The sequence below is a fragment of the Stereum hirsutum genome (genome assembly GCF_000264905.1).
Source record: "Stereum hirsutum FP-91666 SS1 unplaced genomic scaffold STEHIscaffold_14, whole genome shotgun sequence".
NCBI lineage: Eukaryota > Fungi > Basidiomycota > Agaricomycetes > Russulales > Stereaceae > Stereum > Stereum hirsutum.
This window is the reverse complement of record NW_006763144.1, coordinates 727,970-754,063: the sequence shown is the minus strand read 5'-3', so window position 1 is coordinate 754,063 and position 26,094 is coordinate 727,970. Positions and strand designations below refer to the sequence as shown.

Sequence of the window (26,094 nt, the reverse complement as noted above, 5' to 3'; positions counted from 1 at the left end):
CCTCCATGGTTCTATCGGTGAAGGGAATGCCGGCGGACGATGACAATAACTACTCTGAAGTCACTAGGTCGATTAATGTAGAACGTGAAAGCTACAAATGACGACAGTGGCGATGTACAATAAGTGAGTGTTGCAATAACGAAAGTACGGAACCGTATGTCCACGTAAGAAAATCATGAAACCCGTGAAGCCCGTGAAGAAAGAGAAATCAAAAGCCACCAAATCATGAACCCTACAAGAGGTGTGTTCCCGCAAGCCAGCCTGAGGGTGATACCTTGTTCATGAAAATCCAATGCTAGAGCGAATAGAGTCAAGAAGAATATCGCTCCTGTCCCCTCCGGTCTCCCAGATGGCGAAACCGCGAAGCCCCTGGGAGGCGATGAAACTGCCCTTGGCAGCCATGGATTGTGCGTTGTCGTAGGCAATGTAGACTTGAGATGTAGAGTTGTAGATGCGTGGCTGGAATTGTAATGCAATCAGTAACGTTTTCGCTGATGGGAACAAGCTGGATTCTTACCGTCTGCGAACAGTCATCGAAGACGTAGTCAACCCCATCCACAACGGTGCCATTTTCCGTCAGATACCCTTCCTGAAACACGATGCAGTATATATGAGTTTCATGTACGATGTCTACCGCGATAGTTAGAAACCAAACATACTTCTATCAACCCTCTAAACTCGAAAACGCCACTGGGGCCTGACTCATTCCCACAAGCATCGGTCGTAACACCAGGACTATCCCAAGAATCCCCCAAAGGCTGATTATTCTTATCAAAGGCCGGGAATAACGCCAATGTGCTCGTCCCATTGGGGAATGCATTCTCGTTCGACACGTTAAACGAGCGACCATATGAAGGCACTCCAAGCACGATCTTGTCCTTAGGAATCCCTGCCGTGCTCCATGCATTCACGGCGCTCACAGCCGATCCTGTCTGAGCTGTGGTAGGCGCACAAGTATCATTGAGAGCTGAATTAGGCCCAGCGGTGTCAGACCACGATCCAAAGAGATCATAGTCCATGATGGCGATATGGTCAAGGACTAAAGCGAAGTCGGAGAGGTTGGCGGAGGGTTGTCCGGTGGCGTCGTTCCATGGCCGAATTGATGCGGCGGCAGAAAGAACGAGAGAGCCACCAATGGGATCGTCGCGCAGTTCTTGGAGGAGTGAGAGGAAGTTGGAGGTGTCGTTAGGAGATATGGTATTGCAACTGAGCCCTGCCCCGTTGGGGTACTCCCAGCTAGGGACCACGAATTCGTCAGACACAATTTTCTGTGCAGCAGAACGGATAGAATGGCGGGTGGCGTACTCAAAGTCAATGCCGTCGAGGCTGTAATTGCTGACCATGTTAGTGAGGGCTTTGACAAACGCAGTCCGGTTTGTGGCGTCTCCAACACTAGATGAGAAGAATCTGCTACCATCCCAACCTCCAACAGACACTAACGCTTTCACACTCTTCATGTCGAGAGGACATATCATCGTCAGCAGACAGAAAGAGATCAGAGAGATATGAAGGATAATCACATTATTGTGAGCCGTAGATACGAACTCTTGGAGGAGGGTCGTGTTGGTTTCCTCCAGCGCAATAGAAGAATTGGAGTTCGTTGTGCTGGAATATCCAAGTGTGAGTGTCCGGCATTTATCCAGAAACAAATGAATGAAAAAGGGACATACACAGATGCAAAGGCCATGTGTGTATATTTGTTCCAGCTTACCTCCGCCAGAGGAGCGTAGCCCTCGTGCCAGCTAGCGTACCAGCCCATGGCAACACTGGTGTTGACATCAGCAGCACAAAGCCCAAGCTTGTTGTTTGCCGCGAAATCACCTTCAAGGGGAACAGGGATAATACTACCCCAAGGCGACGCAGGCAAGGCAGATGAAACGGATGCAGCTGTTAGCAGCGCAGCTAGTTTGGAAAGGAAGGTCATGATAGTCCTTAAGAAAGCGACTTCAAGTCGGAAATGAAAGGAAAGGACGAGAGGGGGAAGGAAGATGTGTGAATGGAGGTTTGGATCACTTCAACCTCTTATATATGATTCAGAGCAAAGTTGCTGGTACTGTTCACTGTAGTCTGTAACAGCCCTGTTCGCAACTGTTGTCTAGTGCGTGCGAGTTCTCCGCGCGGGCCTGTCTGTTGTCCAAACCGCTGTGAATTCGCCCCAGTCGCCCAGTGATACAATGTTCGTTTAGGCAGTCTATATTTCCTGGCGAATCTCAAGGACAGTGAACGGAGCGAGACATACCTGAAAGAAGTGAATACTTGCAAGTCAGTTATAAGTCTCTTAAGAGAGGGCAAAAGAAACTTATGATATCCACCGGGCTGTGCCGGACGATCCTGTCTCCACACTGTCACAAACCACAATACTGAGGTCAGGCCTTTTGTTTCAGTCGATATGGGTTCGGCTGTTGTGGTACACCAAGCGTTGTGCCAAATGTTATGCGTCAAAACTGTCCTCTCCTCACCTCAAAAGACTCGTTAGAACATCTATCTGGAGACCATGGTACAGTACCGTGGACTATCACTCAGCAATGGACCCCTGCTGGTACGCCCTTTCACCGGGCCAAGACGATGTTGTAATATGTAGATGAGATCGCCCCGGTTCTGTGCTCGGAATCCCAACTAACCAATCGCTATCATATGCAATAGTGATAGCAATGCAGATAACTTACAGCATCTTAGAAATGGTGTTCATCGATCCCCGCGATATTGAGTTGCTGGCGCCACGACTTGCATGGCATCCAGCGGCGTATGGCTCGACAGTCGTTATACAATCTATCTGAACGTATCTAGAAAGACGATGATAGGTAGATGCAAGCTAGAAATGAATCGGATAAGTATGACCACACCGGACTCCTACGTAGGCGACGCGGACGCACCGGTGTATGATCCCGCTCAATCTCTTGTCGATGGTTCCTCCGGGACACTGGAAGCTTGAAACTTGCTAGCTCGTGTCAATGCGTAATGGAGAACAGGAGATGCCGTCGATGATCCGCTGCGGGTGATCTAGAGATCGCTCAAAGCTCGATACATTTACATCTCCAGTGATGCAAAGACAATTCGGAAAATATCATACACAATACTCTATAATCCCCATTCTGGAAAACGCGTAGAACCATGTCGTTGGTTGCCAACCTACAACAAACTCTTCATAATATCGTCTCCACTGACAAGAATGCATGGCCCGCCATAGATGACTCTGTCCTCCATACCGTTATCCTTGATGAACTTGATCACGGCTTCGTCCTCTGCTCCGGGCTGCAGCCAGAGCGCGGGGATTGAGAGCGATTTGGCTTGTTCGAGGAGACCGAGTGTGATCTTCGTTGCATGGAACAGAAGCATGGATCAGATAGCGGAAATGAAAGAGAATGTAGAATCAGCGTACCTTCGGATTCGTGATGATACTGACGGATGTTTCTTCCGGTGATTGGAGATCACTCAACGTCCTGACCGTAGAAATGCCTTCCAATTCCGTCTCTTTCTATCGTGATCATGGGAGCATGGACGAGCCAACACGTTCATTAAGATGAATGGAACCTTTAGGTAGCTATAGAGCGAAGCATACAGGGTGAACGGGAGTGACCGGCTTCGACCGCGCCTGGTACCACTTTAAGACCTGTCTTATGCAACGAAGATCCTGTGAGCAGTGTTCATCACGTCGACAATGAAACGACTCGCACCTTTGTACCGACTGGTGTGCACAAGACAAGCCTTGTGAGCGACAACTATCGCACCCATCACGAAATTGAACGGATGTAACGCACACTTTGTGGTGTCCTTCGACGCGCCGACGACGGCATAGCGGGGCGAGGAGAGAAATAGCTTCTGAACAACAGACATGACTAGGCAGCGTGAGTTGGGGCGAGTTCACTGGAGAAGGTGATGGTGGTGGTTTGCTGGCAAAGCTTCCGAGTTCGTCAGCCGCATCAAACTGAAGCGCTGAGGCTTCTGTGGGTAAGTGCCTCGCAATTCGGCCAAGTTCTATCGTAACTCGATATCTTGAGGCGCAACATGTGGGCCAGAAGCGATTGAATGAGACATAGAGGACGTGTATATAGGTTGTGCTACTTTCCACAGTTCATATCGAAGCATGATGGTCCAGAGACGATTCAGAGATATTATGCGTGAAGAAAGCTGTGAAGAAAGCCGTGAGGAAACCCGCTGGAAAACCGCCGCTCCAGGACCAGCGCCACCTCCCGCCGTATTCAAGTTCCGCCACAATCTAACTTTTAGCCGCTTACAGCAGCCTCTTTCAACCTAGTTGGTCTGAACTCTTCTCAGTGAACCACACATTTTTGTCCTGCTTTCCTTATATCAAGAGTCCAAGACTGAGTAATTTATATCAACGGTACGGTATGCTGCTCATCTCGCTGCCACTTGCGGATCCAGTTTGTTATCGCCAATTTCTTATCCGGACGAGCACCATGCTCTGGTCGCCACGATAGTCCCTCAAGAACGCGACCATCTTCGCTGGCGAGAACGGAGTCTTTGCCTTCACTTCTTCGTACGAGCGGCGGCCCGTCGGGGCGTGCGTATTTCGGGACTGTATAGGACGTCCGAGATCCTACAACCATGTCTCCTCAAAGGCCCCTGAAGCATATGCACGAGCTATCAGCTGCATGGCTTCTTTCCTTCCTTCCTTCGAGTTTCTGCCCCTTATAAGGTCAGAAAAAATCGCCATTTTCCCGACGTTCTTCTTTGACTGGACGCATCTTCTGTGCACGCACAGCCAGAAGGGTGATTGCATTATGCGGGGCATAAAGTAAGTATCTCCATTATATTGTGTATTTTTGACAAGTTTCACAGCAGGTATTGTTAGATCGGTGCTTCAGCGATGTGCGGTCAGCATATCGCTGGTCTTTTCGTTGTCAACGAGCCTTGTCTTTGCTCAGTCGGATACCTTGGGCTTGGGCGATGGATTTTTGTCCTTCAACCTCTCCTCTCTCTCCGCCCAGATCGTCAAAGACTCTCAAACCTTGTATTCGCTGCAAGCAAGCGGTTCTACATTCGACTTCCTCCCTTCTGATGTCATGAGTCAACGTGCATCCAACGGAAATTATCATCTCGGCGACATCACCTTCCGAGCACGCACTACGGGCTCGAGCACTTGGACCAGTGGAGACTCAGCAGCCGCCCGTGGAAACTTAACAGCCATGGATGTGTCGGGAAGCACTCTCGCGGCGGCAAGCTTGGCCCCGACTATTCCCTCCAACTCTTTATTGAATATCACACGTCGTTGGGTCACCGTGGGCGATCAACTCCAGTTGCTGTTCGATGTGACGAACTCTCAGAACAGCTCTGTGGAGATCGGTGCTCTGGGTGCAGCCTTGGAGTTCAACAACGTCCGTGCACTGGTTTTCGACTCTGTTTCCGTCGCTCCATCGCCTTGTTAATGCTTCCCCTTTTCCAGATATTCACCGGCCGTACCGCAGCAGAGACCAATGAGAAATGCAGCCTTTTTGATCCGTATATCGGTGCTGACGCTGGTTATGTCCAGGTAGGTCTCATGACTTTAGAATTCTAAAGGCCACTATTTGAATATCTTTGTAGGTGACACCTCTCCTTGGTACACTTCCTCCACTCGTCGTTATTCCCGTCGGAAATTCCTCCTTTGAAGGTTGGAGATTCCTCCCGGAGGATGAAGACACCAGTTTGGGATATCAGTCGCAAACCTTTGAGGGACTCTATTCATTCGAGTTCCATACTCTGGCGTACGCAGAGAACGAGGTTAGTACGTCGCTTGGTGCTCAGGTTCTCGATGCACTGACCCGTTGTATGTATAGTGGGCGAACGCGACTCCATGGAACGCGCCAACTTCAGTGACTCTAGAACCGAACGAGACGCGGACCTACGGATTGGCGTTCGTTGTGGCCCCAAGTATTCGTCAAATCGAGGAGACGCTCATCGGCATCGGTCACCCAGTCGCCGCCGGTATTCCTGGATTCATCATCTCAGAAGATCTTCCTGCTAAACTGTTCTTGAATTACTCTTCTGCGGTTTCTTCTCTGGCGGTCGAACCGGAGGGTGCGCTAATCTGGACCACCAACGAAGACTCTTCTTTGACGGGATACACTATCACTGGCTCATCGTGGGGTCGCTCTCGCCTGTCAGTCACATACGAAGATGGTACCCTGCAAACCATACACTACTACGTGACAAAGGCAGCCGTCGAAGCTATCAGCGACCTTGGTAACTTCCTCACAACGGAGCAGTGGTTCGATAACTCGTCGGATCCCTTCAATCGCTCACCTTCCGTTATCTCGTATGACCGATCGGTCAATGCCATTGTTCGAGATGACGTACGAGCGTGGATTCCCGGTTTGTCAGACGAAGCCGGAGCTGGATCGTGGCTGGCTGCCTCTATGAAGCAATACGTTCAACCGAACGCAGCAGAGGTGGCGAAGATGGAAGTCTTCATTAATGAGACGCTCCACGGGTCCGTTCAAAATCTTGATGGTCAGTCATTCATCCTCACGTCCTGGGAGTATCTGGACTGACCCTCAGCTAATCAGGCTCTGTCAAGAAGGTAAAATGGTCATGAACGCCTACTATGTGACCACCGCTGACAGGTTAGATTTTTTGTATAGGCAGTGTACTATTACGAGCCAGCCTTGGTGCCAACCTACAGCTATCCGTCGGACTTAGACTTTTCCAACTGGTGGTCGTGGACGCAAGCTGAATCTTATGCCACCGACCGAGCATATGTATGCCTGATCTATTTTACCTGTATAAACTTGCATCTGATATCCTTTGTGGTATGCAGGATTACGTGCACGTTACGAACGCGTACTGGTCACTCTACCGTGTGGCGCGTAACTACCCCAACCTCACCAGCACGTCTTGGGAATGGCGAGTTATTCATGATAATGTCTATGCTCTCTCCTAACCTTCCTTCCTCATGATGTTTCTGCAGGTACCTAAACCAGGCAGTTCTAACTATCGCGATGATGACCAACGGTAGCGTGGGCTACTCCGGAGATGGACTAATGGGAGAGACCGTCTTTGAACTGTTGCTGGATGATCTGAAGAGAGAGGGGCTCACAGCCAACGCCACCCTGGTGGAGAGTAGAATGAAGGCTCGGGAGGCTGTCTGGGCCACGGAGCGATACCCGTAGGTTTATTACACTTAGTATCTCAATATATGCTGACGCGCCATTTTAGCTTCGGTAGCGAGATGGCTTGGGACAGCACGGGCCAAGGTTTGATTCTGTGCTGGTCATATAATCTATCAGACAGCTTATTATCTTTTTCTTCAGAGGGGGTCTATGTATGGGCAAAATACTTCAACGACAGCACAACGGCGGTCAATGTGGTCAACTCCATACTCGCGTATGAGCCTCTCATCGCTCACTGGGGGTACAACGGCAATGCCAGACGCTACTGGTAAGTCAATCTTCGCTGTTCTGACCCGCTAAATGCTGATATGATCACAGGGACAACGTGTATGGAGGAAAACTTCAACGCATCGAGCGACAGGTATCTCATAAATCTCCGCATCACATTACAGCTCCAATTTACTTTCCTTCTTTATAGATCCACCACTATGGCAGTGGCCTCAACTCTCTTCCTCTTCTTTCCTCATTCGAATCCGATCCTAGCGATACCTATCTCCTTCGCACCGGTTTCGGCGGCATCTCAGGGCCACTCTCCAACATCGACGAGGGGGGTTTCGCAGCCGCATCCTTCCACTCCTTCGAGGACACACTTGAATGGGATGCCTATAGTGGAGATTACGGCCCCAACTTCGTAGGTTTGGCCATGGGCACCTCCACATACATCGTGAACCTCGAACCATTCGGGTGGCAGGCATTCGGCGGTGAGGTCCTCTCGACAAGTCCTACGATCCGAGTCCGAGTTGCGGATGCTGTCAGGAGGCGAGTGTTTGTGGCGCCGCTGGGACAGACATTAGTATTGGATGCGGGGGCGTTCGAGGAAGTTGAATTCGATGAGGAGGCTATGACGGTTAACGTTACCATTTCCGATGCGCCTGCGGGCGTGAGCTCGGCGGCGAAGGCCCCGGTAGGGAGGCTGTTGGTGAAAACGACGGCGAACATTGACGGTGTGCCAGGCCCCTTGACTCCGACGGGTGAATTCGAGGTGGATGCAGGTGCATGGGTGGTTCCTTTTACTGACGGATCCGCCTCAGTGACTTTGAGTACCAGTACTTGAGACGGCTATGATTGTAAAGTCGCAGTACCTATGAATATTGTTTGCTAAAATGAAAACATGTGCGACTACAGTATGTGGACGAATCATTGTACGCCAACCGATTTCTTCTCGGACCTAAACCACCTCGATACTTAGTGAGAAATGAGCACAAGGTTTCGTTAAAAGTTGTGGTTAGTGCCTGGTAAAGTTCGGTTTACGACTCTTGATGTGTTGAAAGGCAATGTATTATGGAGTGACATTATGTAACAAGAAAGACGACATATTTGGTAAACATGGATTGGACACGAGGAAATCTTCAGAAATGAACAAGACACCGATGCAAGCGGTTATGTGGTGAAGTGATAATTAAGGGTTGGTGTGGGCTACTCAGCAGCTTCAATGACACATGCATCAACTGCAGTATTCAGAGGGAGTCGAACAAACGGGCCAGATGGGCCTTCTCATAACGTAACGTAACTCTTGTTTGGAACGGCTTCGGTTTACTGGGAGTTACCCAGTGAGAATACAAAAATCAATATATAGTAGTGGTTAAGGTAGAGTAAGGGTACGCACACCAACACGCCACTCGTAAACTCGCACCTCGGATCCGTGGCGTTGGCCGATGGCTTCTTGATGTTGTACATGCAGAGGATTTTTGCGACGAATATGTACATGATGGAATCGGCCAGCTGGGCACCTGTGCATTCCGATGCGTGAGTGCTCTGACCACTGCGATTGCAGGGCTCGACGTACCTGGGCAAATTCTTCTTCCGTATCCAAAGCAAACATCATATGGGTCCTTCTGTGCCGGGCTCCCTGGGCGGGAGATATGGCGTGTGGGATCCAAGATCTCAGGATTTGGGTATACTTTCGGATCGTGAAGGAAATGCCAGATGTTTGCGATGATGGTTGTGCCCTTGGGGATGAAATATCCATTATGGACGTCATCCTGAGTGACGCAGTGCGGCGCACCAAGAGGTGCAGTCGGCCCCCACCTTCATGACCGTATGGTCAGCTCGTGAGACAAAACGAGAAATGCGTGTTGACGTACCGAATAAGCTCCTTCACAAGCGCATTGACGTAAGGTAGCTGAGACCTGTCGGAGAAGTCAGGGATCCTGTTGGAGCCTACGACACAGTCGATCTCCTTCTGCGCTCGAAGTTGGACGTCGGGGTAGATAGTCATTGCTAAGAAGAAGGTTGCGAGAGCATTGACGGGCTAAATATATACACACGCGTAAACGTTAAAACATAACAGAATAGACGAAGAGGGAACGTCGACTAACGTTGTCGATGCCAGCAGAGTAGAGCGATGACGCTGCCCATTTGACGTTCTTCTCGTCTTCTGTAGATAACTCCTGGTGCATCAACAAGTTACTCACAAGACTTGGCCGAGCGGTGCCAGAAGCCTAGCAATGACCATCGTCAGTTTCTGTGGGTAGAAGTCATAGTGAAGATCAGGACAAAAAAACAAACAAACAATTTGCTCCTTGACGAAGGCAAAAGACCCATCGGTGAGACTATAGAGAGTCTTTTTCCATTCTACAGCAAGTTTCTGGAATGGTACCCATGAAGGGGTATATTTTACTTGAACAGACAAGAAGTCGGCGATGCACGAGTATGCAGAAAATGGCAAATTCTTACAGAAGGGCAGGGTGTCAACGAGGAAGTTCCCAGGCGCCAATAGATGGCTGAGCTATGGTATTGGTGGCAAGTCAGCAGGTGCACGCTTCAACGATACAAGACCGGCGAATAGACCTGATCAGTAGCATCGTCTGCCGTCTTCACTAACTCATCGTCACTGCTCGAAGGCCTGTATCCATGCGTGATCATGAGGATGATGGTGCCAACAGCCCTACGAGTGATCATTTGAATGTTCAGGACGGTTACAGCTAAAAGAGAATCTCAATTCCAGAGTCTAGCTGACTGACCTGCGAATAGGTCCTTCGAAGTTATTAGGTTCAACGAGGAGATCTCGTAGACACCGCATGGTTTCCTCGTCCATCATGTCATTGAACATTGTCACGCTATTGCGACTGCCAATAGCCTAGACATGAATGTTTAACTAGTAAATAGGATTGGTCGAGCACGAACAGATATGAACATACCTGGTGCATGTACTTCCGGTATGATTTAAAACGAGAAGAGTTAGCCGGGAGCATGACGACAGCATCCTCCCAGCCAACGAGCTCGGAGGCCATGGTGAAGTGTGGACTATAAAGCTATGTCAGATAAGAGTGATGAAAGAATAATTATTGAGCATGCCTAACCGGTCGCTGTAGATAGAAGCCTTTTTCATTAGCATGTCGTGTGCAAGCTGGGGGCAGTTCAAGATGACAATCTGCTTTCCGAGGGCCTTGACGGTGCAGATATCGCCTAATTCACGCGGGATAGTAAGGGGAAGGGATGAAGCAATCGAATAAATTGCGTGGAAAGGAGTGTGAAACGCACCGTATGTCCTTGCCCATCCACTAAAAACCCGACATTCGTCTTCCCTAGGAATGTCGAAGAGGTTCCCAATGACTGGCAGTCCGGCCGGCCCAGGGATCTTTCTGTCAACATGTCGATAAGAGATATACCATTTTAACAGGTATAGGGACACGCAGGCAAAGAGCAGATCCAATGTGAAAGGAAGATTTTGCATCGTGAAAACTACACCGAGGGCTGAGAGCTGAGGCTTGAGGGGCGGGATTGTGGAATAAGCCGTGGATGTCGGTCTTTTAACCAACCACAGAAGACCCCCACCCCGCCGCAGATTTTAGGTGGGGGGGAAGTTAGTACGTTGGCCCCCGAGTGAGATTAGACAGTAATGCTACCCAAGAATGGAGGAGTTCTCATCATTTGATGGCAAGAACGCCGTACTCAGCGGCCCTTTGGCTGGCAGAGTGAGGGGAGATGGACTGAAAAGTTTCACTATCAAGGTCAGACCACACGCGCCTCAAATAGTTCCCTGGCAGCTATTCAGTTGAGATTCCAAGTGCCTGGCTCTGATGCATTGCAGCACAGGTCAACTTGCCGCTTTGGCTTATGGCGTTCCCGAAAAGGCTGACAAAGGTATAGACCGAGCCACGGAAGCATGTCTTCCGTCGCCTCGAACGAATGACGAGTTCCTTTATAGAGTATCAATGAGATACGGAGCGAAAGAAAAGCAGCTAGAGGATGATGATGTGGACGAATGAAGGCAAAATATACGCATATCGGAGACCGATAGCATGATCATCCTACTTGCAGATGGCCGTGTCTGGGCTAAGGGCTGTGATAAGATGACTTACTTGAAGATAGTTTTATTATAAGATGATAAGACATTCTACAGATTGTGGTTAACGACTCGACAAGCTTGGGATTGGTGAGGTAGACTCGGGGCCGGGGAGAAGCAAGTGAATCTGAAGCAATATGATAAATATCGCGAGATTCGTTTCGTCATTCACACCAATCTGCCCAGTGCCACAATCACGTCAAGATCATATGCATGGAGCACTGTTGATGTCCCTTCGTAGTTTGCCTGTTCATTAGCGCAGTGGCTGCAGCCTGTGTCACTGCAAGTTCCGAAACGCTGGCACGCCGGCCCTGGATATCTGCCGTACTCTTCAGACTGAGGTAAGACGGTAGTTGCTAGCATAGCCAATAGATGCTGCCAGTGGTCGCTCCAGTAGGTCTCAGAAAGATGACAGTCGTTATTAGCAAGTTGACGAAGGTTTGCGACAGAATTCGGATGCAGAACGGATATGTTATACGTGTACGGAGCTCACGTGACCAAACACGCCCAGAAAATGTGGCACCGCGTCTCGGCATGGATGGTGCAGACTTCGTGCAGACTCACTCCAACTTCCCCTGGATCTCATTCTGCGCTGATTTCGGTAACTGGTCTCGTTTCCCCCTGGAGCTGGCTTCCGTGGACCATATTATCTTCCGCTGAATAGGCTTAAAGAAAGCTATGGCTTCGTGGCTGCCATCGCCCTCAGCAGCGCGACACATTTTCTACGGCATCCTCATCGGGGTCTCACTTTCCTTTTCTTCGACATCCCTCGCCCTTTACTACCACAACAAACGGCGTGAAGACGCCGAGAAGGCAGTTGAGTCCGTACCGAGACCTATCGAGCTCCGAAGCGATGAGATCCTCGACGGAGTAACAGGCCTCATAGGTATGGATCTGATCGTAGCAAGCGTCTTGGATAATTTATCGAAAATGTCATGGTTGCCATTTTCTGTCGTTCCTTTACCAATAATATCTGGTTGCTAGGTCATACACCCCTGATTAGGATCAACTCTCTGAGTGATGCTTTGGGCGTAGAGATTCTTGGAAAGGCGGAGGTCGGTTATGTGCTCACCATCATGCATGTTATGGACAGTGGTACTCATTGGGGATCTGTAGTACTTAAACCCGGGAGGAAGTGTGAAAGACCGTGTTGCATTGCGAAGTGAGTCCATTCATAGAGATTCAGACCATTACTGGGTGACTGTAACAATATGGGTCGTTTCAGTGATCGAGGATGCAGAGCAACAAGTAGGGAAGCCCCTAATCGCTGTTCAGAGAGACTCATAACATATCGGGGTTCCAGGGCCTTCTTCATCCTTACACTGGTTCACGCATATTCGAGGGGACCGTTGGCTCTACCGGAATCTCAATAGCCACAATTGCGAAGGCCAGGTCAGCTTCGAATCACTTTTTTGACATTCTTGTTCTAGCTGAAGGAACGAGTTGCAGAGGATATGACGCCAGTGAGTTTGCTTTTCCCAAGGTGTGGCGGTCTGGCGCTACTTCTCGCCTTTCCTGTCGTACTAGTATTAGCCTATGCTCTGAAGCGCCTCAGACATCCCTGCCAATTTGTTACCAGTATTTCTTACTGGGTGCTCCGATGCTGGTATTGAGCGATTCGGTTGGTCCGAGATTACAACCGCTTGTCTTGGTCACTCGCGATCTCCACCTCATATCTGCCGTCTGACATTTTCAGTCTCTTGATAATTCGTTCTATTCTACAGCTATCATTATGCCGGATGATGTCGCTATTGAGAAGGTGCATGCCCTGCAAGCGTTAGGTGCCGACATCGAAAGGGTCCGACCCGCCAGCATTGTAGACAAGAAACAGGCAAGCTGCACCCCTTTTCCCTTCCGGCTGCATTTCTCAAGTTAAAGCTCTGCTTGCGCCGTTCCCAGTACGTAGTACGTCTGTGCTCTACTTCTACGTACATGAAAATATTCCTTATCAAATCCCGTAGAACCTCGCTCGCGAGTATGCTCTGCACTTTACGACTGCAAAAGCCGCGGAGCACGCGCATACGCTGGGAGCCCACCCGCAAGCTATCAAACACACTTATTCGTCTGTCGTGGTTACCACCGCTGACACGAATGGTGTCGCCAATGGAAACGGAAACGCGCTGAGCAGCAAGGATAACTTAAAGGCCGAAGAGGATCTGAGGACGAAACCCCGCGGCTTCTTCGCGGATCAATTCGAGGTACGTATTTCAACCAGCGAACACGAAGCTCAAGAAGATCGCTGATAATCCAACTCTGCGCCTTAATGATGTGCGGCACTCCTGGCGCTCTCATTAATCCCCCTCGCCACACCTATAATTGATTTCGAATTCCACGATGTTAGAACCGAAGCAACTTCGATGCCCATTTCTGCGGAACAGGCCCAGAGATCTGGAGACAGACCAATGGCGACCTTACTGCCTTTGTGGCTGGCGCTGGTGCGTGGTCCGCACTGATCATCACAAAACTTGTCAGTACTATCGCTGACATTCTGACAGGCACTGGCGGGACCATAGCTGGCACGGGTCAATTTCTGAAGTCAATGAACGAAGACGTCTCCATCGCGCTCGCTGACCCCGAGGGTAGCGGGCTCTATAATAAGGTAAGCAATCCGTTACCCTTAACTGCTCGTATATCTCTTCTCCATTGCGGAAACAATTTGACATTGGTCTATCTCTATTCTTTGACTTGCTGCGAACAATTCGGGCTCTTGTGATGCCGGGTGCTGGGTGTGAACGTCAACTTTACTGGCGATGCGAATTCGGAAAACCCCTGGTGCAATGTACTGTTGCGCTGTGCACGATTGATATCCGTATGCCTATTGTCAGGTCATGCACGGGGTAATGTACGACAGGAAAGAGAGCGAGGGCACCAAGCGGAGACATCAAGTGGACACCGTGGTCGAGGGCATGTGAGTTACATAGCTTGCGCATCCCTTTTGTTGCCACCCTGCATTACTTATCTCCCATATGACCGTATCACACTGATTCATTTCTATCGGAACAGTGGTATCAATCGCCTGACGAAGAACATCGAGCTGGCGCTGCCTATCATCAACGATGCTTTCCGGTGAGGGAAATCCATTCCTTCGTTCTGTATCATGGATTTCGTACTGACGTGTCGTGGACAAGAATAACGGACGCCGAGGCTGTCTCAATGTCTCGATTCCTCGTTCAGCGCGACGGTCTGTTCTTGGGCTCTAGCAGCGCTTGTAACCTTGTTGCGTGCATCAAGCTCGTGAAGAAGATGGGCTGGAACAATGGAGAAAAGATCGTCACTGTCCTGTGCGTTGACTGTTCGCCTGTAAAGATTTCTGACTTGTGCTGACTAGGAAATACAGTTGCGATTCTGGAAACCGACATTACTCGAAGGCGAGTCGTGAATCCCTTTAGCACACTGCTTTGATGCTCTTCTATGCATCGAGCTACACTAACTTGATCTTACAATCCTTTCTCATTCGCATAATAGTTCTGGTACGTGTCTTCGTCGACCCACTCAAGAAGAGCGTACTTACCAAACCTATGCAACATGGCAGGAATGACGAATACCTCAATAATGCAATGATTCCCGTCGACACAGGCATCATCCAAGACCTGCTCACTCAACCATTCCCGCCCATGTCGTCCATTACGAAGATATGATCTCTAGCGCCTAGTCGACTTCTGCTATCTGCACTACATGTTCCGTACCATGTACTTACAGCTGCGCGGAAAGCACGGACAATAATCACCCTGCATCCCTTTTATCCTCAGCACTTAATTCAGTGTGGTTGGTCCTTTGTCTGCCTCGGACTATGTGGCCATCGTATTGCCAACTTCAAAGAGAGTCCTGAGTTCAGCTGCATTGTGAACTAGGAGAAAAGTCCCTTGCACTGCACGGCGAATATTCCACATCAGAAAAAGTACAAATAGCAATAAAACTGGTCGACAAGACGGGTGGACGAGGAAAGGATGAGCGAGCAGGCGAATGTTGCAATGCGACGATATGTAAATATGGAAGGTGAGAGGAGGAAGGTGTGATGGGGTAGGGTTACAATGCTTAGTGGAAGGAGTCAGGTGCGTACGCGCGTGTGTAGGGTACAAAGTGATGCATGCGGTGAGTGGTGTAAAATATAGACAATGAGGACATGGGAGGGACTTGAACCTGGCGACGAGAGACGGGAAAAGAGGAACAGTAGGAAGGGTATGTATGGGATGAAGGGTCGTAGACTAGGAGAGGCAGCAACAGTCAAATTTGGAAATAATAAGAGGAAAAAACAAAATAAATAGTGAACGAACACTCTGGACGCTATTGACCTGCCGATGGATACGCTGGTGCGTTCGGAAACGTCAGAGAAGCGAAGGATGAAAATGATGCACTGTTTGGTGCGGCAGGAAGCCCGTTCGCAGGCGGATACCCATACCCATTCCCGTTCACGAAGGTCTGACTTGTGCTAGGCGGGCCTAAGGATGTCCCATGTCCGCTCGGTGCAGGTACAGGTGGAAGGGAGGAAGAAGATGGAGTTTTGCGAGGTGAAGGTGTCGAGCCTAACGCGGTGGCATTGAGAGAGGAAGATGAAGACCTGGGGCAAAATATTGTGAATATGGGCACCAGAAGAATATATTTCGAGTATCCTTACCCGGTGCCGACACCATTCATCATCCCATTCATCGAAGTGCTCTGCCCTTCTTGCTGGCCTTCCGTCTGAGTCGACCCTTGTCCTTGTTGTGATCCCGTCCCCGAAGCTTGTGTCGTTGCCTGTCCCGCATTGTTTACGCTGGCCAGATCGACTCCAATTCTAAGGTAACCCGCTTGCACCAGAAAGTCCCAGACTCTACTCGTCTTATTCACATCGATCTTCACCAAGTCTCTCGCTTCTCTCCTCCTCAATTTGCCACCACGGCGTGCGTACTCACGTATAAGGGTCTCCTTGATAACAAGGTATGGCTTCGGGAGAATGCGGAGACTAGAGCAAAGGGTTTGTTCGGCCGGTGTGAGGAGATGGATGTAGGGAGAATTAGCGAGGTTTAGTGGGGCGGGAGGTTTGCGACCTGTGGGACCTGGTGCTGGGGCGCTGGAGTTCTTGGGTGTGAGTTCACGATCGTGGCTCTTGCGGCCTTCGGAGTCAGCCAAGACGCTTGCGCGTCGAGATTCTGGACCGAGAGAGCCTCTGCCGCCTGCGCGAAGTTGCACGGAGGAGAAGTGTTCGCGAGACATGTTCATCTTCGCTTGCTCCTGATTGAAAACAGATTAGAGGCAGTAAATAAGAGAGAGGAGATGTAAGACGTACCCTCTTGTACGTGTCTTCTTGCCATTTGGTGATGTCGGCTGCTGTGGTTAAACCTAGTCGGCGGTACTGCTGTAGTTCTGCTATTCGTTTACGGAGAATAGCTTCGTCTAGAATACATGCGCGATCAGGTCGATACAGTGAGTCGATCGCTCTATAGAAGTGAAGATCGGAAAGGAGGATGACATGCGTACAGAGGATGTCAGCACAGAATTGTTCATAGTCAGCTGCAGTCTGCAGTCGTGCAAAAGGCCGTAATCGATGGATGATGTCTTTATCTTCCTTTGGTCGCTTCTTGTCAGCTGCTTGCATCTACGTAGATCATAAACGAAAAGGGGTCAGTACCCGCACTGCAAGAGAGCGTGGAATAAGGCGAGCAAACCTTCTTGTACTCCAACAGCCCCCTCTCAAACATAATTGCCTTCGCTTCAGCTCTCTTCTCTACCCTCTGCTCGTACGTCTCCAATAATGTCAACTTGAAGGCCAGAGAATCTGAGGTCTCGAACGGTATTGGTGGCATGTTCTCTTCAGTCTCATCCTCATCTTTGTCCTTCTCCTTCGACCCGTTCTCGCCATTCGAATCTTCAGTCTTGACGTGTCTCTGCGGAGAACTGTCCTGCTTCATCACCCCGTTCATGCCTATCTTCATGCCATGATGTGGATGATACCCATTCACGCTCTTCTTCCCACCCATACTTTTACCCATCGGACCCTTGCCTTTCCCCTTGCCTTTCCCAATATGCTTCAACCCGTTCGTCTTCCCCCCACCACCAAACGGCGTGCCCATCCTACTCCCCGACCCTTCATTCTCCCTATCCTTCGTATGGAACTTCTCTTCCTCCCATTTCGCCCTAGTCTTCACATCCGGATCGTTCTCGTCCTCCATGATGCTATCCCCTCCCCACTCATTGCACAGCCCGAACTCAAGATCCTTGACGAGGTCCTCGGCTTCGTTGTCGATCTCATGCTCGAATTCGAGACGACCGGGGAGGAAGGTAGCGATTTCGTGGTTCCCTGGAGCAGATGTGGGGGCGACCTTGGGGCCTGCTGGAGGATTGGCATTCATGGATGATATTCGACGACGTTTGCGTTCCTGAAATTCGGAGGGGTCGATATCGAATGATACATCCATTCGCTATAGCAGGAATAGATAGTTCAGAGTGAGAGATATTCAGCTGGGGTAAAAGGAGCGCACTTACCGGTAGCGGCCAGCTTTGTGACTCAACATAGACGGTGTTGTAGTGGTCTTCTACCTCTTCCTTCGTTCGTGTACCAACATGCTCGGCGATAGCCTGCCAGTTTCCCAGCCCTTGAAGAGAGATGCCTTCAATAAGAAGCAGCTCCCTTCAAGTGATGAAGAGGTGACCGTCAATTTCGTGTCCAGTCAAACCTGAAGATACCACTCACTCGTCTGCTCCCCAGTCCTCTGAGAATATCGGATATGAATGTAGTTCCTGATCACACATGAGGCAAAGAAACCATCGATTGAGTAAATCGAAGCGTATAGGGTGGGGGGAATGAGGTCTGGAGAACTCACCACGACGCGATATGCATGGTTCCTCTTGTGCTTCGCGAACTCTAGTCCTGCACAAAAGCAAGCCGGACAGATGTCGACGCCATCACCAGGTTCGCATACCGGATCAGCGCATTTGATCCTTATTGAGTGCGTCAAGTCCGTATGGCAGCCGTCGCATTCGATCTGAAAGCCTGGTTCATTGACAGCTAAATAATGGCAACAAACCCGACCAGAAAGAGTCAACGAGTGAGCAAGGTTAAAGACAAGACACGGTTACGTAATGTGTCGCGGGCGTGAGAACCTCAGTAGTGGGCGGAAAGAGCATAGAGGGCGTAGGATAGGGATGGAGACCATACGAAAGCGAATAGACTCACTAGTAATCTCCTCTGGCTGCTGCCTTTTATTCCTGTGCGTCACGGTCATGGCAAAGAACGAGAGGCGAAGGCAATAAGTCCGTGGAGAGATGAGGAGAGAGATGAGATGGGTGGCCCCGCGGTAACTCTGGGAAGTGGCGAGGTTCCTTAGTTGAGGATTGTGGCAACTTGTTCTGCAACCACAACACAGAATAAGACACGCCTAAGGTTATCAGCGGCGCTGAAGAAGATTTGGAAGGTCTTTGTGTCGTTGTCGTCGACAGCGGTATTTGACAACAAAGGTTGCCTTCGATGATGTCGAAAGGATAGAAGTACAGGTGAATGGAAGGGGAAGATGGGTATCACCTTGAAAGCAAGGTTGAAAGCAGCAACGCGAGGCGCGCGATGTGGATGGACTAGTCCTCGACGTCGTCGGCGATGATGAAGGCGCTGTTTGTCCTTGTTGCCACGCGAGAATATGATGCTGACACGCGCGCCTTGCGTAAGCGCCCTTCGCCTTGGCGAACGCGACTTGCCTCAAGCACTCTGCCGCAGAACTCACACCCTCTAGAGCGGCTTGGTGAGTGCAGCTCTCTTTGTCATGAACAATTACCGTCTCATTTTCTTGAAAATCTAAACAATATATGTCGCAGACTCTGCTCTTCCTAGGTCTTGCCTGGAAAAAACTCCGGTCTAAGGAGAGCCTGCCTTTAAGGCTCTACCAAACCTGAACATGTCTCTTCAACCATGGAACACAGCACCGGGTCGCTCAATTGATATTGAGCTCGGAGGACAAGAAGTCATCAACATTGAACTTGATACTCTCGATGCAAATGCCGACGATGTCGTCGAGGTACTCAAAGAAGGTCGACCGAAGGTCAGCGTCTGGACGCGTCTCGCAGGGGAATACCTCCGAAGAGGGCATTTGGATGCAGCGGAGAAGATTGCGAAGGATGCTGTAGCTTGTGCGCTCTGCTCTTCACTCAGAATGTCAGAATACTGAACACATTTTGCATGCGTAGGTTTCACAGAACCTGGAACGACTCATCCTCCGTCATTGCCACCTCTCTATTCCCTGCTGGCAAATATCGAACTTGCCAAGGCTCGGAGAGCTCCCAAAATGAAGCTTGCGAACGCTCGTGAGTCTTTCATCTTTTCGGCTCAGACTTTATATGAACATATCTGCAGGTCAGGACATTATGACCCAGGAAAAGTCGAGAGACGAGCACATGCGAGAAGCGACTCGATACCTCAACGAATGCGAAAAGACGTGTAATCAAGAAGGCATTCCACCATCACAACTATTCATGCTCACTCGCGGTAAGACTTAAACCTTGCCCGTTGCCCTCCACACGACTACGAGCTCACGACTTGGTACAGCTACATATCAGCTCTCGAACCGGTCTCTTGACGATGCGTTACGGGAGTTTGAAGCCATCCTATCTGCCTATCCTAGGAATTTGATTGCACTGATGGGCAAGGTAGGATTATTTTTTGTATCGCTTCATTCTCATCGTGGCACTCAATGATCGCGATAAAGGCTCGAATATTATATGCTCGACGTCAATTCGCCATGTCTCTGAAGGCCTTCCAACAAGTTCTCCAACTGAATCCATCATGTCTCCCTGACCCTCGTATCGGTATTGGTCTTTGTCTCTGGGCCTTGAACCATAAAGAGCAGGCAAAGGCAGCTTGGCAGCGCAGCATTGAAGTTGTGAGTTGTGAATTTATGCTCCCTCGGCTTCGTCAAGTGTTATTCTGATCGCACCGTCCGCTAGAACCCCTCTGAATGGTCCGCTCACGTTCTCCTAGGCCTCGAGGCCCTCAATACGAGCAAAAGTCCTTTATTGTCGGAAGCTGAACGCGCCCATGAGATCATGACTGGTACGAAATTGATTGAAAGCGCTTTCAAAGCGAACCAGAGGAACGCGGCTGCCGCAAACGCGCTGTGCGATATTTTTCTTCGTAAGGGCCAGTACAAACGAGTAAGTCCTGCCTTCTCTGCTTATTTCATCGCCATTAGCCTAGGGTTGACCCCGTTTGCGACTGTTTATCGTTCTCAGGCTCTCAAACTGGCCGAACGAACTATTCAATTCGCAGACACAGTGACGCTCCTGAATGAAGGCTATATTCGCGCCGGTCGTGTCTGCCATTCGGAGGGCTCCTATGACGATGCCACAAAACACTTCAAGGTCGCTGCAAGCGGCATGCCGAAGAACGTCCTCGCGGCTATCGGTCTTGCCCAGATGCAGATGCGCAACGGTACGCTTATTCTTTGACTATAGCGGACAACTTTTTTCTGAGCTCACACGTATACGCTTTGCAGATGAAATACCCGGCGCCATCCATACTCTCGATACCCTTCTCCAACCTCCGAATCCCCAACGCTCCCTCGAGGCAACCGTCATGCTTGCTTCCCTCCGTGCTCATCCACGACCCGGTGTTTCATCATCTGACGCAGCGTCTGAAAAAATCCGTGCTCGCGAGCTCTTCGATCGTGTGGCTAAGGCCATCGAACAAGGGAATGACCAACATGCCCTCGCCACCTCCAATGGCCGTCAGAACGGTCATTCAGCTCAATCCCATCAACCTTCAAGACTGGTCGCGAACGATATACAAATGCATATCGAGGTCGCGAAGTTGTGGCAGAACGAGAGTCTGGACAGGACAGGGAAGGCTTTCTCGGAGGCGTTGAAGATCAGTGAGGCGTCGCGGGGTGAAGATCCAAGGTTGTTGAATAACCTTGGGGTGTTGGCACATTTAGAGGGAAAGACGGATGTGGCGAGGGGGTGGTACGAGAGGGCTTTGACGGGTGTTAGTGCGCTTAGCGGTTCGGCAGCTGGTGTGAAGGGTGCGGATGGGGAGGCGATGTCGACAAGCATCCTCTATAACCTGGCGAGGATGTACGAGGATGTAGGTGAGCATACTATGGCGGGTGAAGCGTATGATAAGCTGTTGGAAAGACATCCGGAATATGTGGATGGTAGGTTTCATCTCCTCTCCATCTCAACTACTGTGCTCACCGAGACCATCCTGTAGCTAAAATCCGACAAGCACACATGCTCTCACATCTGAACAAGCAAAACGAAGCCCACGACCTCCTGAAACAATGTCTCACCTCCCAGCCTTCCAACCTCAACCTCCGGTCCTATTATACTTACTTCCTCATCCTCTCCAACTCTACCAAACTCGCCCGTGACTTCGTCTTCGCTACCTTGAAGGATCACGACAAGCACGACGTCTACGCGCTCTGCGCCTGCGCATGGGTGCACTACCACATCGCGCGCGAGAATCGCGACACCTCGACCAAAGGCGTCGAGGAGCGTCGGAAGTTCTTCAGCCGGAGCTCGGAGTTCTACGTGAAGGCGCTGGAGATGGACCCGACTTGTGCGGTGGCGGCACAAGGGTTGGCGATAGTGACGGCAGAGGACGCGTTGGGGAGTCTTGGGGGCAGTTTGCCACCGGGGCCACAACCGGATGATGCGCTGCGGAGGGGACAGAATGCGAGGGAGGCGTTGGAGGTGTTCGCGAAGGTGAGGGAGTCGATGGATGATGGGAGCGTGTACGTGAATATGGGCCATTGTTATTACGCAAGGGACGAGTATGATAGGGCAATCGAATGCGTGAGTGTTCTTTTCCCTTTCTATCTGATTCCTTACTGATACGCACGGGTGGTATCTATTAGTACGAGACGGCGTCGAGACGGTATTATAGCGGTCAAAACGTCCCGGCGCTACAGTGCTTGTGTCGGTCGTGGTATGGCAAGGCCAACAAAGACCAGTCATTCGTTGCGATGAACACCGCTCTCACATACGCCCAGAAGGTATTGATCCTTCTCGTTTTCTATCTTTACCTTTCGCTCATGATTGTTGTTCTTTGGACACCAGGCCCTCCACATCCAACCTTCCGACAAGTCCATCCTCTACAACATCGCCATGATCCAACAAAAAGCGGCCGAAATGCTCTTCTCCATCCAGCCCGCGAAGCGTACCCTGAAAGACCTCCAGCGCGCAATCCAACAGGCCGGGCACGCCCAGAAACTCTTCGCCACGCTCGCTGCGGACCCTTCGTCTGTCGTCCCGTACAACAAGGATATCGCGGACCAGAGGAGGAAGTATGGTGAGAGTATGTTGAGGAAGCAGGACGAACATTTGAAACAGCAGAGGGAATACGAGGAGGGGGTGAGGATGAAGTTGGATACTGCGAGACAGAGGAGGCAAGAGGAGAAGGAGAGGCATGAGGCCGTTGCGGTATGTCGAGTTTTTATCGACTTGGTGACCTTTGACACTCATCATTGTTTCAATCTACTTTTATTTTCTAGCGTGAACGTGTTGATGCCCTACGGAAGGAAGCCGAAGACCTGGCAGAACAGCGCCGCAAGGCTCGTGAGGAAGCCAAGGAATGGAGCAAGAACGTGCAGATGGAGTCTGACGACGAGAGGGAACGAAAGGCGAAGAAGGCGGCCAATAGGAAGGTCAAGTCGGAGGTCGTGAGCGCGGACGAAGGCGCCAACGGCGAGGGGGCACCGAAGAAAAAGAGGGTGAGGAAGGTGAAGAAGGAAAAAGGCGCGACGAGTGGTAAGGAGGGCTCCGATGCGGAGGATGGGGCTCTGTTTTCGGGTGGCGAGGAGGCGGAGAAGCCGGTGAAGAAGGTTCGTGATGTTCGTCTCTTTGCGCCCCCTGTCGGAACGTGCATTGATAGACTATGTTTTTACTATAGCGCACGAAGAAGCGTGTTATTAGGGATGACGAAGACGAAGAGCCTGATAGTGCGCCCTCACGGAAGAAACAGTAGTACGTCGCTCTCCAGCTTCCCTCACCGACGTACCGACCACTGATATGCGCTGATTTCTGTAGCAAAAGCAAGGAGATCATTTCTTCGTCCGATGAAGAGATGTCATAACTTGCAACACCACGGTTGCGCATACGTTCTAGCCACCTGCTCTTCTACTTCCTTCATTCTCGTCGTGTTGCTATCCTGGTTCGTTCCCTCTTCCGCACGCTTCTTTATGTATTTTGGCTGGCGATGTATTTCGGCTTGTACTAGTAAATGCTATCTCTCGAACACCTCATGGCGTGGTTCATATAGGGCACACACATCGATTCATCCATGAAACAAGCATCAGTTGCTCTGCTCGAGTCTTTGCTTGCGAACAGGCTCGCTCACAAGCGCTAAGACCGTGGGCGAGGGATACGATGACTCATTTAGTAGATGAGTCATCCACTCGGCCTATGGCGTTTTCCAATCACTGAACATCCAAGTCATCCAGAACACCATCACAGCGCAGCCTACTCCTGGTGAGTGTCCGACAGCAAACATCTAACCTCGCTGAACTTCCAATTTATTGGCCCTCCAGCTCCGAAACATCATGCCCGACTTTACTCCCACCCAATCCCTAAAATTCACCACCCTCGACGTATTCACCTCTAAACCCTTCACCGGAAACCCTCTCGCGGTCGTCACTCTCCCCTCTCAATCCGCGATCTCGCACGAACAAAAACAGTTCATCGCGCGTGAATTCAATTACTCCGAGACCGTCTTCGTCTCCGCCTCCACCACAAGCGCCAACACCCAGGGCACTGACACGGACGCCACCGCCACAAAACCTGAATACGATGTGGCGATCTTCACGACAGATGCGGAGATCCCATTCGCGGGACATCCGACCATCGGAACCTCGCATTTCCTGCTCTCACAGGCTGCTCATGCCACAGAGGCCATTCTGAACGTGAAAGCAGGCCCTATCCACGCACGATATGACCCACAGACTGGGTTCGCCTCCGCTCGGATCCCACAGGCATTCCACGTCCACGCTCAGGCCCTCGCAGCGTCCGCACTACTTCGGAATCAAGTCTCTCTTGCGCCGTACTTGAAGGATATAAAGGAGACGAAGACATATCCTGTTGTTTCTATTGTGAAGGGCATGACGTTCGTACTCGTTGACCTGGCGTCACTGGAGGAACTGGAGGCCGTCACGCTCGCATGCACGCCTATCCCGGAAATCCAACTCGATACACATGATGGGTGGGATAAATCCCTCGTAGGACTCTACTTCTACGTCCTCCAAAGCCAGCCAAGCGATTCGTCACAGGCACATAAATTCAAGCTAAGGACGAGGATGATAGAGCCCGAGTTGGGGGTGGAAGATCCTGCGACGGGGAGCGCTGCGAGTACATTGGCGTGTTATTTGGCGACGAGGGAGCAGGAGAGAGGATCCGGAGGAGCGAGGTATGCATTTGAGATGGTGCAAGGGGTGGAGATGGGGAGGAGAAGTGAGATTGGATTGGAGGTTGAGGTGGGGAAGGAGGGTGACGTGACGGAGGTTGTGTTGAGTGGGACGGCTGTTGCGGTCAGTGAGGGAACACTCAGGGTTTGACCGGGCTTGGTCTAAGAAAACGAAGGATACATCTCTGTTTTCTGTTGAATGCATTGACAGTTGTGCTTCGGTTTGCTACGGTTTGGCCACTATTTCTTGAGCGTTGGCGTTCGATCTTGCTGTCATGCCACCATCCCAGCTCTCTATCTACTAACATCTCGTTTTATTTCATTGCCAAGAACTGTATGGGGTTCTCTCTCCAACTTCACTGCTCAGTTGGTCGAATGTAAATCCCCCTTTCGCCCTTTCGCCCTAACATCAAGGGAGATGATCGAGAACATTGGGAGTGTTCGTTACCGAGTATTGAGAGGTGCCATAGTATGCGTTGTGCGGTGCTAGAAGCAGGTCAGTAGGCTAAATTAGACCTTCATTCGTAACTCACCGATAGCTCATCTTGCCTTGCCACCAGGGCTTTCTGCATATGAGAGCGCAGGAGTTGATTACATGCAAAAATAGGTCAGTATTCTCCGCTCATGCCTTCAACATTCTCACTGATCTAAATTGAGCAACAGGGTAACTTTTTTATAGCTTCCATCCAACGACGTCACACAATCATGCCAGTGATCGTTCCTCTAGTCACCTCATTGTGGCCTCGAGTTCTAATATCGGTCTGCCCTATGCGTGGACGTTGAGGGTGTACAAAGCCGGTTTCCTAGCGAACTGGGAGATGGTGATCAAGAAGGGACTGCAGCGTGTATACGGACTTGATGATGACGACCTCGAAGGTATTTGAAAGAAAATGAACATGTACGCTGCTCTCATTCCTGCCGTGTCTGCGATTAATGAATGCATGCGTTGCTCACCCACCGTCCCTGCAGTGGTCGGCACACGCTGTCTATTTCTAAAGATGACTTGTTGAACATCTAGACATTCTGTCTCGTGTTACTCTGTCACCCTCTTCATTGAGTCAATTCCTACTTCTATACGCGCTCACGATGGCCACACGCCTTGATCTCGCACGAATCCACGAGTGCTCACCGGCGCTGCGCATTGGTGGGTAAGGGTGAGTTTGTAGCATCGCGTCATAGCCCGATAGCATTTACGATCCTGGACAATCACGGAGAACAATGATGGATAGCGAACAAGGTTAGTAGGATACTCACGAAAGGATGCACGTTCGCACCCATAGTGCTTACCATCAACCCGTTCGCTCGCCGTCCTCGGAGCCAACACATGCTATAAATTGTAT

General features: G+C 50.5%; 8 protein-coding genes across 8 annotated transcripts; 4 read left to right on the top strand and 4 right to left on the bottom strand.

Moving 5' to 3' along the window:
• Positions 1-279: 279 nt before the first annotated feature.
• Positions 280-1,759, bottom strand: STEHIDRAFT_133662 (glycoside hydrolase family 18 protein; the record flags this gene model as incomplete). Its single annotated transcript, XM_007307978.1, has 6 exons — positions 280-459; positions 518-589; positions 660-1,236; positions 1,306-1,451; positions 1,521-1,605; positions 1,671-1,759. The coding sequence occupies 6 exons, from the start codon at positions 1,757-1,759 to the stop codon at positions 280-282; spliced, it is 1,149 nt and encodes a 382-aa protein (XP_007308040.1).
• A 1,236-nt stretch (positions 1,760-2,995) lies between these two features.
• Positions 2,996-3,866, bottom strand: STEHIDRAFT_171015 (NAD-P-binding protein). The gene is made up of 5 exons (XM_007307977.1): positions 3,759-3,866; positions 3,675-3,685; positions 3,560-3,610; positions 3,380-3,475; positions 2,996-3,312 (listed from the first exon to the last, which is right to left on the bottom strand). The coding sequence occupies exons 1-5, from the start codon at positions 3,832-3,834 to the stop codon at positions 3,130-3,132; spliced, it is 417 nt and encodes a 138-aa protein (XP_007308039.1). The 5' UTR covers positions 3,835-3,866; the 3' UTR covers positions 2,996-3,129.
• Positions 3,867-4,282: 416 nt separating this feature from the next.
• On the top strand, positions 4,283-8,186 carry STEHIDRAFT_124172 (uncharacterized protein). Its single transcript, XM_007307976.1, has 13 exons — positions 4,283-4,756; positions 4,814-5,336; positions 5,405-5,491; positions 5,545-5,721; positions 5,778-6,450; positions 6,507-6,520; positions 6,582-6,698; positions 6,758-6,843; positions 6,908-7,105; positions 7,156-7,193; positions 7,251-7,377; positions 7,428-7,470; positions 7,528-8,186. Exons 1-13 carry the CDS (start codon positions 4,743-4,745, stop codon positions 8,161-8,163), a joined length of 2,733 nt encoding a protein of 910 aa, XP_007308038.1. The 5' UTR covers positions 4,283-4,742; the 3' UTR covers positions 8,164-8,186.
• Positions 8,187-8,566: 380 nt separating this feature from the next.
• On the bottom strand, positions 8,567-10,785 carry STEHIDRAFT_63979 (cytochrome P450; the record flags this gene model as incomplete). Its single annotated transcript, XM_007307739.1, has 12 exons — positions 8,567-8,645; positions 8,716-8,839; positions 8,896-9,137; positions 9,194-9,360; positions 9,428-9,550; positions 9,622-9,728; positions 9,786-9,837; positions 9,900-9,996; positions 10,073-10,188; positions 10,250-10,355; positions 10,412-10,517; positions 10,593-10,785. 12 exons carry the CDS (start codon positions 10,783-10,785, stop codon positions 8,567-8,569), a joined length of 1,512 nt encoding a protein of 503 aa, XP_007307801.1.
• A 1,184-nt stretch (positions 10,786-11,969) lies between these two features.
• On the top strand, positions 11,970-15,141 carry STEHIDRAFT_102267 (PALP-domain-containing protein). The gene is made up of 16 exons (XM_007307975.1): positions 11,970-12,283; positions 12,382-12,452; positions 12,514-12,559; positions 12,623-12,645; positions 12,701-12,789; positions 12,847-12,860; positions 13,122-13,228; positions 13,323-13,328; positions 13,359-13,595; positions 13,739-13,832; positions 13,893-13,996; positions 14,223-14,305; positions 14,401-14,463; positions 14,526-14,678; positions 14,735-14,765; positions 14,925-15,141. The coding sequence occupies exons 1-16, from the start codon at positions 12,076-12,078 to the stop codon at positions 15,033-15,035; spliced, it is 1,440 nt and encodes a 479-aa protein (XP_007308037.1). The 5' UTR covers positions 11,970-12,075; the 3' UTR covers positions 15,036-15,141.
• Positions 15,142-15,413: 272 nt separating this feature from the next.
• STEHIDRAFT_84148 (SWIRM-domain-containing protein) lies at positions 15,414-18,936 on the bottom strand. Its single transcript, XM_007307974.1, has 9 exons — positions 18,551-18,936; positions 18,198-18,382; positions 18,068-18,114; positions 17,860-18,004; positions 17,043-17,795; positions 16,855-16,972; positions 16,664-16,770; positions 16,013-16,608; positions 15,414-15,955 (listed from the first exon to the last, which is right to left on the bottom strand). Exons 1-9 carry the CDS (start codon positions 18,597-18,599, stop codon positions 15,682-15,684), a joined length of 2,274 nt encoding a protein of 757 aa, XP_007308036.1. The 5' UTR covers positions 18,600-18,936; the 3' UTR covers positions 15,414-15,681.
• Positions 18,937-19,262: 326 nt separating this feature from the next.
• Positions 19,263-23,431, top strand: STEHIDRAFT_63608 (RNA polymerase II-associated protein; the record flags this gene model as incomplete). The annotated part of the gene is made up of 14 exons (XM_007307703.1): positions 19,263-19,494; positions 19,552-19,668; positions 19,718-19,849; positions 19,910-20,010; positions 20,070-20,243; positions 20,308-20,514; positions 20,593-20,791; positions 20,856-21,512; positions 21,569-22,152; positions 22,215-22,352; positions 22,417-22,779; positions 22,851-23,189; positions 23,249-23,322; positions 23,386-23,431. 14 exons carry the CDS (start codon positions 19,263-19,265, stop codon positions 23,429-23,431), a joined length of 3,363 nt encoding a protein of 1,120 aa, XP_007307765.1.
• Positions 23,432-23,897: 466 nt separating this feature from the next.
• STEHIDRAFT_171011 (Diaminopimelate epimerase-like protein) lies at positions 23,898-25,623 on the top strand (the record flags this gene model as incomplete). The annotated part of the gene is made up of 3 exons (XM_007307973.1): positions 23,898-25,250; positions 25,315-25,365; positions 25,485-25,623. One exon carries the CDS (start codon positions 23,898-23,900, stop codon positions 24,903-24,905), a length of 1,008 nt encoding a protein of 335 aa, XP_007308035.1. The 3' UTR covers positions 24,906-25,250; positions 25,315-25,365; positions 25,485-25,623.
• Between the last annotated feature and the right edge of the window lie 471 nt (positions 25,624-26,094).

Excerpts from the sequence above, each read along its gene's own strand:
- STEHIDRAFT_171015 (XM_007307977.1), bottom strand. The coding sequence starts at position 3,834 with ATGTCTGTTGTTCAGAAGCTATTTCTCTCCTCGCCCCGCTATGCCGTC. Across the intron at positions 3,476-3,559 it reads CGGTCACTCCCGTTCACCCT|AAAGAGACGGAATTGGAAGG; the intron begins GTATGCTTCGCT and ends TGATCACGATAG. Across the intron at positions 3,313-3,379 it reads GTATCATCACGAATCCGAAG|ATCACACTCGGTCTCCTCGA; the intron begins GTACGCTGATTC and ends CATGCAACGAAG.
- STEHIDRAFT_124172 (XM_007307976.1), top strand. Across the intron at positions 5,337-5,404 it reads CAGCCTTGGAGTTCAACAAC|ATATTCACCGGCCGTACCGC; the intron begins GTCCGTGCACTG and ends CCCCTTTTCCAG. Across the intron at positions 6,844-6,907 it reads ACCAGCACGTCTTGGGAATG|GTACCTAAACCAGGCAGTTC; the intron begins GCGAGTTATTCA and ends ATGTTTCTGCAG.
- STEHIDRAFT_102267 (XM_007307975.1), top strand. The coding sequence starts at position 12,076 with ATGGCTTCGTGGCTGCCATCGCCCTCAGCAGCGCGACACATTTTCTAC. Across the intron at positions 13,596-13,738 it reads TCTTCGCGGATCAATTCGAG|AACCGAAGCAACTTCGATGC; the intron begins GTACGTATTTCA and ends CCACGATGTTAG. Across the intron at positions 14,766-14,924 it reads GAAACCGACATTACTCGAAG|GGCAGGAATGACGAATACCT; the intron begins GCGAGTCGTGAA and ends CCTATGCAACAT.
- STEHIDRAFT_84148 (XM_007307974.1), bottom strand. The coding sequence starts at position 18,599 with ATGACCGTGACGCACAGGAATAAAAGGCAGCAGCCAGAGGAGATTACT. Across the intron at positions 17,796-17,859 it reads CACAAAGCTGGCCGCTACCG|CGAATGGATGTATCATTCGA; the intron begins GTAAGTGCGCTC and ends TTCCTGCTATAG. Across the intron at positions 16,609-16,663 it reads AAGAAGACACGTACAAGAGG|GAGCAAGCGAAGATGAACAT; the intron begins GTACGTCTTACA and ends GTTTTCAATCAG.